This window comes from Bemisia tabaci, chromosome 8 (genome assembly GCF_918797505.1).
Source record: "Bemisia tabaci chromosome 8, PGI_BMITA_v3".
Lineage (NCBI taxonomy): Eukaryota > Metazoa > Arthropoda > Insecta > Hemiptera > Aleyrodidae > Bemisia > Bemisia tabaci.
The window spans coordinates 20,800,765-20,809,347 of record NC_092800.1 but is presented as its reverse complement, the minus strand read 5'-3'; the positions used below and the strand labels follow the sequence as shown (position 1 = coordinate 20,809,347).

Sequence of the window (8,583 nt, the reverse complement as noted above, 5' to 3'; positions counted from 1 at the left end):
TAATTCCTCAAATGGAATTCTTAAAAATTCCTCGACTTTCGTCGATATTCAACTCCTTTAATTAAACCTGGCAACGTGGCAAGAAGCACGTGGCCGCTTTTGCATCGAAGAAGCGTTGCGAGTCATAAGGGATGAATCGGGGAGGCAGGCGCGGGCCCGGATGTTCGCAACCTTTCGGCGGAGGGATGGAAAGGGGTAGAAAGGGGTGGGGAGGTTCTTACGTGATTCAAATGCATGTGAATGCTCCTGCACTAATCCCCCGTCAGGTAGTTGGAAACACGTTGCATCGATAATGGTATGTAGGCCTCCGCGCCAGACGAGCTTGGAATGCATCTAACGATCCGCTCCGAGTTGAATTTTTCTCCGAGATTTGCGACTCATATGCTCGCTCCTCTGGTGTACTGCCGTGCTAAGGAAGAACACCGTACGAAAATTCGAGTGTTTTCAAATTTTAATTGATAAAACATGTATTTTTGACGACATTCATGCACATTTTCTTCTGCAATTTTCAGATCTATCAGATTAAATTCCGTACGAAACTGTCTGAAAATCTTGGAAAAAAATATTTACAATTTTCCCTGTGAAATCGGTTTTTATCGAAGGAAATTTGGCAACGTCTGAAGGCTCATACGGTGCTCTTCCTTGGCATGGCAGTGCAGGGAAGTCACTTTCTTGGTTGCGGTGTCTCGGAGTTTCTGCTACAACATTCCATATATGACAGGAAAAAGCAAGTGCATTTATATTCCGTTAAAACTCTTACTGAATATTTTCTGTGATTTCATGGTGATAATGATGATTTTTTTCTTGTATTATAAAAAGATTTGACGTATTTTTTCTCCTTGAATGCATAGGAACAGCTAGCTCATTCGGCTGACGCACTCGCGAACGCGGGCAGCTGGTAGTAAAGCCCGAGACCTTAGAAGTTAGGTTCGACTCGGATAGGCAACTAAACTAACTCCGTGGTAGGGCGTGAGTATCACGGACAATTGAAGGCGTTTTGAAGATCGTGCTTCTCGCGTACTTCACTTGTTACTGAGACCCTCATGCCGATGCGAAATATTTCATTTCACCGAGTGAATATATAATTCCCGGCAATTGCTAATAAATTATCCCCAACCTATCGCTGGAGTGCGTGTCTCAGTTTGCGACGTTGCAGACTTACCGACAATAATTCATTTCTTATAGGAAAATGACTGAAAATCATACCTTGAAAACTTCCGTAATTTTTCCTCGGTGAGCAAAGAATATTCTGTGAAAGTATCTAGGCATGGTGTTGGTTCGTGTTCTTTAAAAAAAATTAAATAGGAGAGTAGATTATGAAATAACGGAGAAAAGATACACATTTTTGCATATTAACTGGCATTAGCAGGTAGTACAAACTATTTATGGATTGTGTACTTTTGAAAATAACTGATATATTGTAAGAATTTTGTTAAGTTTTTATCGTATTCAGACAGGGTTTGGCGTAACTTTGAGTCAATTATTGGCGCGAAAAGGGGACAAAACATCGCATAACTAAGATCGAGACCTTGGAATAATAAGACATTTCCCTTTTAACAGTTTTGCAGAGGGTTAAACCGTTAAATGGTATGGACAGCGATGAGGACATTTAATAGAATAAGCCTATCTATGGAGAGGTTAGAGACACCTAAGCGGCTTTAGGGTTTAATGGAGTCTTCAGAGTATTTACCTCTTTCCTGGATGTTGTCAAATTTCGCTTCATAAAACATTCATTTTTGAGGAAATTCATGATTATTTTTTTTTTTAAATTTTTGGATTGTGTAGATTAAATTGCAAAAATTAAACTCTCTGAAAAATTGGGCAAAAAAATCAGAAGATTTTTGAAAATTTCAGTTTCCCAGGGGATTTCTGGTGAGGTCTGAGAGGTTATACGGCGTTTTTCCTTGGCGTTGCAGATAGGGAGGACATGATGCGCGAAACTCCAAACTCACCTCATAAAAGCCTCGGAAATGGGATAACCCATTTGAGATTCATTTTGGAGGAAATTCATGAGTATTTTTCCTTGAAATTTTTGAATCATATAGATCAAATCGCAAATTAAATTCCATAAAAAATTTGGCTAAAAATAACCAACAGATTTTTTGAAAATTCTACATTACTAAAAGAATTCTGGCGAGGTCTGAGAGGTCATACGGCGTTTTTCCTTCGCGTTACGGATAGGGAGGACATCTGCCGTGCTAAGGAGGAACGCCGTATGAACATTCGAGAGTTGCCAAATTTCCTTCGATGAAATGTTTATTATTGAGGAAAATTATGAATATTTTTCCTTGACATTTTCTGAAGTTTTAGATCAAATTACAAACAAAAATATCTGAGAAATTGGCAGAAAAATATTCAAAAATCTCCCTGAAAATTAGTGATTTGCCGGGGGAAATTTGGCAACACCTGAAGGCTCATACGGCGTTTTATCTTAGCACGGCAGACATGGTGCGCAAATCGTCAAACTCACCTCATAAAAGCCTCCCTCGGAAGTGGGATAACTCGTTAGGAGAGTTGGTGAATTGGCGGGATCAGGAATTTAAATACTCGACGCTAACCGCATCCTATGCAGATTCACTCGCCATAAACCGAGCTCAGACCGATGAGAACGAATTTAATCACGCCTAAGCCCTGCGCGGCGCACACTGGATCGCGTCAACATGAGAAGTCGGACAAAATTTGGAAACCTTAAAAGCTTAAAACGCCGTTTATACAGAATTTTGAAGTTCTAAAAGTGGTTTCCTGGGTTTTCTCGTGAAATGGAGATGTTGCAGGTGTGAGGAATTTGCGATTTGACTGTTGATTCGTATGCAAAAGTTCGCGAGAAACATGATGGTGCCACTGGTTTTCTCTGAAATCATCTCCCAAGCTCAAAAAAAGCTCTCAAGTTGAGGCCAAAATGGAGGGGATATCCCACCCTACCCTGAGAGTCCACGTCTACATCAAGACAAACTCTCCAAGCAAAGATAGGGAGCAAATGCATTGACAGAGCTGCCACTTTATTTGGGGACTCCAAAACTGAAAACACGGCATCACTGCTAATGTATTTGCTCCCTATCTTTGCATGGAGAGTTTGTTTTGATGTAGAGGTGAACTCTCAGGGTAGGGCGGGATATCCCCTCCATTTTGGCCTCACTTTGAGAGCTTTTTTTGAGCTTGGGAGATGATTTCAGAGAAAACCAGTGGCACCATCATGTTTTTCGTGAACTTTTACATAAGAGACAGCAGTCAAATCGCAAATCCCTCACACATGCAACATCTCCATTTGGAAACTTTAAAAGCTTAAAACGCCGTTTATACAAAACTTTGAGGTTCTAAAAGTGGTTTCATGGGTTTCCTCGTGAAATTATCCTCTAGAAAAACCCCTTGAAATTTAAAATGTGGGGAAATAAACATCAAAATTTCCATATCCGACCTCTCCGATTGACTCGATCCACTGTGCGGCGTTGGAATCAATTTGGCCCGTGATTTGCATGCATTTAAAATTGATTCCTGTGCTCCAATTGAATCTTCCTAGTGTGTTTGCATTCCACCCTTTGTCGGTCTTTACTCTTTTATGGAAACTATGTTCTCTAGTTGTAGACAAACGACTCTTATTGACTTTAAGATCTGCCTTCAATATGGGGTGAGCTAAAATCGTGTGTTTTTACAGCATGGCGCACTAAACAGGGTCAGCATTAAGGCATCACAAGACATCTTCTCTAGTCTTAGACAAACGACTCTTATTGACATTAAGATCTGCCTTCAATATGGAAAGAGCGAAAATCGTGTGTTTTTACAGCATGGCGCATCAAACAAGGTCAGAATTACGACATCACAAGACATGTTTTTTCATGGAAAAGTCATTTCATGTCAAAGATATGTTCCGTGCTCATATGATGTTATGTTTTGGAAACAAGACAAACGAATTTTAAGATTGGAATTTGGCAGAGAGGGGTACCGCATTTTACTCACGACAGCAGTTAGTGCAGCTCCCTCGAGGAATAACGTATCAATACCTCAATTTTTCAAAAACTTAACTTATGCGCATTGACCTCCAGGCCCTTCAAATTAGATTGACAAAATTCAGCAGAAAATTTGAATTTTGAGCGTCACTGTGCTTTCATCAGTATCAGTAACAAGGCGGAGCTGGAAACAGCTTTAGCACATACGAGTGCTTTCAGATGGAGTTACGCCGAGAGCACATGAGCCCCGGGGGTTGAACAGAAGTTGCTGCGTGAAAGGGCTGAGATTAAGTTGGCGGTACGGGTACAGCCCTGGCACGACGATAATCATCAATAATCATTGTTTACTTGCGAGAGCAGGTGCTGCGGCTCCGGTGCTTTGTAATGAGAGGCGGCAAACCGATACCGAGTGCGGGTTGCCACTCTCACATCCACAACTGTAACGCCTTGATTTGAGGGGCTTGGAGGACAAGGTGCAGCTTTTGAACAAAGTGAGATACTAATATTTCCGAAGGAGAAATTTGACCGCACACCGGCTAACTCGTAGAAGTAGCTAGGCGGCGATAAACTGGGGAATGAGTCACGGAACGGAAACCGCCTTCAAATACGACAGATACCACCCGGCGCATCCCGGTGTTCGAATAGTTGTATCGACATTTCAATCTCTCGTGTACTAACGATTCACAGTGTCCGAGACAAAAACACAGACTCTACGCCTACCGTAAAATAATATGTTGATTTCAATGCTTTTGACTGGGTCTGCGTGAATGATGTCTTTTCCGCGAGTGGAAAGTTTGAATTTACTATTTAGAATGTAAACGACAAAATCTATTTCTCACTTAAGAGTTAATTTTGAAATATTTTGATATATTCCGCGATTCTTTGTGTAAAATTTTGATGAGCAAACATGTGCTGTACTGTTTGATTTCTTATTTTGTCTGGTGGTGCATTTTAGTATTTCCCAACTTTTTTTTAGACAGTGTAATTTCAACAAAACGAAGAAACTCATGATTGTTCTTTGTCAAATACGGACACTGTATCCATGGTTGTATAATAAAAACTAATCTATCATGCTCTTCGGCAGTAATATGAAGAACAATTAAGGGGCTTGGAGGACAAGGCACACAAAAGCAGTTTTTGAAGAAATTGAGATATTAATGATTTCAAGGAAAACTAGTCTTCATGCATATTCTGTGAAAAATTCGCACCCAAATTCCAATTTTTAAGCATCAGAAAGTCAGTTTGAACTTACTTTCCGCCATTAGGGTCGTGTAATTTCGGAACTTCTAACACGTATTTCTCGAAGTGCAAAAACTGCACTTGTGCGCCTTGTCCTCCCAGCCCCTCATTTTGGGTTTCAAGTTACCGTTACCACCACTGAACACGGATGTAATGTGTTCTCCGGAGGAACACTTTTCAAAATTTAGAAGTGAAATTCGGCGCAAGAGTCGATACAGCTCCCGAAAACCCCAAATGATATGAAAATTATGCTGCAATTTTTATTAATATCTGTTTTACCGTGCCTCCAGTTTTTCTCTTGTTATGTAAGTTTATTATATTTTTCTAACATGTAACTTTTTGTGACTTGGCGATGTATCTTTCAGCTCTGATGAAGGGACTGAGTCCTGAAATGCATTAGCACTTGAAAAATAAAATTGTAAAAATTATGCATCTTTGTCACGTGTTTTCCTCATTCATGAGTCTCCTGTTGTTGGTATCCTATAGGAATCAAAGTTGCAATTTTTCATCTTCTTCTTCTCTCTCTCTCTCTTTCCGTGCGAATGTTTGCATTCTTAAGTTTATTTCATGGTTGACAGGCCCCATGACCTGCATTATGCAAAAAAAAAACCCCACGAAATGATTCACGCTTATGACGTTTCTTCCAGATGCGCATTGCTCAAGTTTGAGCAAATCCTGTCCTTTACGCTTGACTTCAATTCGTCTTTCCCTTGAACATATTTCTGCCAGACGGAACTATATGCATCATGCCATGAGCCCTGAGACCCATAAGAATGTATGCATAACAAGGCTCACGTCATGATGCACTTAGTTCAGTTTGGCAGAAATACGTCCACTTTTATGAGTTATAGGTATATAAAGCTCACGGTAATGCTCATTCTATCATCAGTCATAATCGTGCTTCAAAACAGACTTCATCTAACCTAGCTCGTCAAAATGGTCTTCAAGGTAAGCTTAGCATTCTCTAAATCGTTTAAATTTTGGTACTTAGGAATAATACGTCTTAAAACTTGTAGACATATAGTACTGTTTGTTTGATGCTTAAGTATTCGCGGAGTTGTGGTCAATTAGTGAGATATGGAACTCCCTACCTTTAACATTAGTCGCACCCACTTTGATCGCGCAGACACTTGGACGTATTTCTGCCAAACAGAACTACGTGCATTATGACATGAGCCCTGATGTTCATACATTTTGATGCGTCTCAGGGCTCTTGACTGAATGTGCATAGTTCTGTTTGACAGAAATACATCCAGTTCTTTCGGGAACTATTTTCAGTCATATTTGCTACACAATAATGACAAGTCTACAGAGTTCATTGAAGATCTAGTTTATAGGTATTATTCTCTTTAACGCTTGCTCAAGTATAATTTCCACAGGGATGAGGCGAAAAAGCCAAAGATTTTTTGAATTTTCGCATGGTTTTCATGTAGAATAGTTCAAGCTCAATATCCATTTTTTTCGCAGTAAGCCATTTGTATATCCATTTTAAAGTTATATGTTTTAAAAGCAGAGTCTCGAACGAGGTCAATTCACATTATATCATTTATGCTTTCATGTATTCTATGCTCTAGCACCTGTAATTTTCACTCTTGTGAGACTGACATTTTTCATTTATCATAACATTCGAACATTTATTACTTACAATTCTAGTGGCTCAAAATAATGCTATGGAACACATCCAATCGCAATATGCTTACATGCTCGCGTAACACATTTTTTCACATATACTGTATATCCGAGTATATTTAAACAATGTGCCCGCGAAAAGGGATTCGAGTAATTTTTTGGGGGGAAAATGTTCTGCATGTCGACATTGAAACTTACATATCTTGGTTTGCGACGTTGCAGAATTCCTGTCATACTTTATTTTTAAACGGGAAACCACGCAACGTCAAAACTTAAAAACTTCCGTGATTTTTCTCTTATGTGGGAAGAAAACTCTGAGAAAAATTCAAGGAATGACACCGATTTGTTTTCCTTTAAAAAATAAATTGTGGGGGGGGGGGAGATTTTCAAACGCCACAAACATGACACGCAGTATGATAGTCTCACAGTCGATATCCATTAAGATTTGGGGATATTTTTCTCAATCCGGCGACTATAATCGGACGAACTTAGTTTAATTAGTTTTAAACGTTTTAGGGTTGCCACAAAATTCAGAAAATGAATTTCCCTGACATTCCCCTGATTTCCCTAGCACATTTGAGTAAAATTTCCATATAATTGAAGATATGCCACAAGGCCCGAAAGACATAATCTGAAAAAGCTTTCAGGTAAAATTTGGTGTCCTAAACGTCAAATGCATTCAAGAAAGCTATTAAAGGTGAATTAAAAATTTTCCTCTGGCATTTCCAGGTTTTCCCTGATTTTTTTAAAATTCCCTGACATTCCTCGGTTTTCCGGGTATTTCCTAACTGTGGCAACCCTGATGTTTGCTGTACCACAGATTTTAAGCAAAAACACGCAATTAACGCATATTGTTATCTTCCGTAACAGTTCTGCATCTTGGCTGCCCTTGCAACCGTGGCTAGCTGCGGTTACGCTAGCTCCTCAGCATACGTGAAGGCAGCTCCATCACATGGACATGCACCGGCGACATCTTACGGAAGTTACGGCCACGGTGCGGAGTCTTACGGCCACGAGTCGCACCACGACGCGTACCCCAGCTACAAATTCGAGTACAGCGTCCACGATCCTCATACCCATGACGTGAAGGCACAAGCTGAGTCCCGAGACGGTCACTACGTCAAGGGCTTCTACTCCCTTTACGAGGCTGACGGCAGCAAGCGAGTCGTCCATTACGCTGACAACGGACACGGCTTCGAGGCTACCATCCACAAGGAGGGTGGTCAACACCCCATCTCCGCCCCCGTCAACTACTCGCCTGTCTACCGCGCTGCTACAGTCTACGGAAAGCATGTCTAAAACCTCCTGGTCATTTCACTAACGAGCTCATTCCCTTCTTTCCCACCTGTCTCTGGTTCTGTTTGGCAGAAAAACGTCCATATAAAAGTTTTAAAAATAAGGCTTCCAACTATACAAGAGCATTTAATCACTAAAGTTTTGAGCTATAAAAACTAAAATGTTCACCCTTTCAAATGATTAAATGACGAATTAAAATTTCTAATGACACTGATAGCACTTGATTCTAATACCTCATCCTCGGCAAACGTTTGAAATTACAAACGAAGCAAATTGCACTAAACAGAAGTGCATATCGCTTATTGCCAACACCTCTCTGTAATGTGTAACAGCCGTGTTTGCGGGTCGAACAGGCATTGCTCCTATTCCTCCTGAACAAGGCTTCTCCAGTGACTGCTATAAAGCCATGCTAAGGAAAAACGCCGTATGAGCCTCAAGACGATGCCAGATTTCCTTTAGTAAATCACGAATTTTT

General features: G+C 40.3%; 1 protein-coding gene across 1 annotated transcript; it reads left to right on the top strand.

The window, feature by feature from the left end:
* Nucleotides 1–6,119: 6,119 nt before the first annotated feature.
* On the top strand, nucleotides 6,120–8,276 carry LOC109032578 (cuticle protein 7-like). The gene is made up of 2 exons (XM_072303562.1): nucleotides 6,120–6,131; nucleotides 7,683–8,276. The coding sequence occupies exons 1-2, from the start codon at nucleotides 6,120–6,122 to the stop codon at nucleotides 8,109–8,111; spliced, it is 441 nt and encodes a 146-aa protein (XP_072159663.1). The 3' UTR covers nucleotides 8,112–8,276.
* Nucleotides 8,277–8,583: the final 307 nt, after the last annotated feature.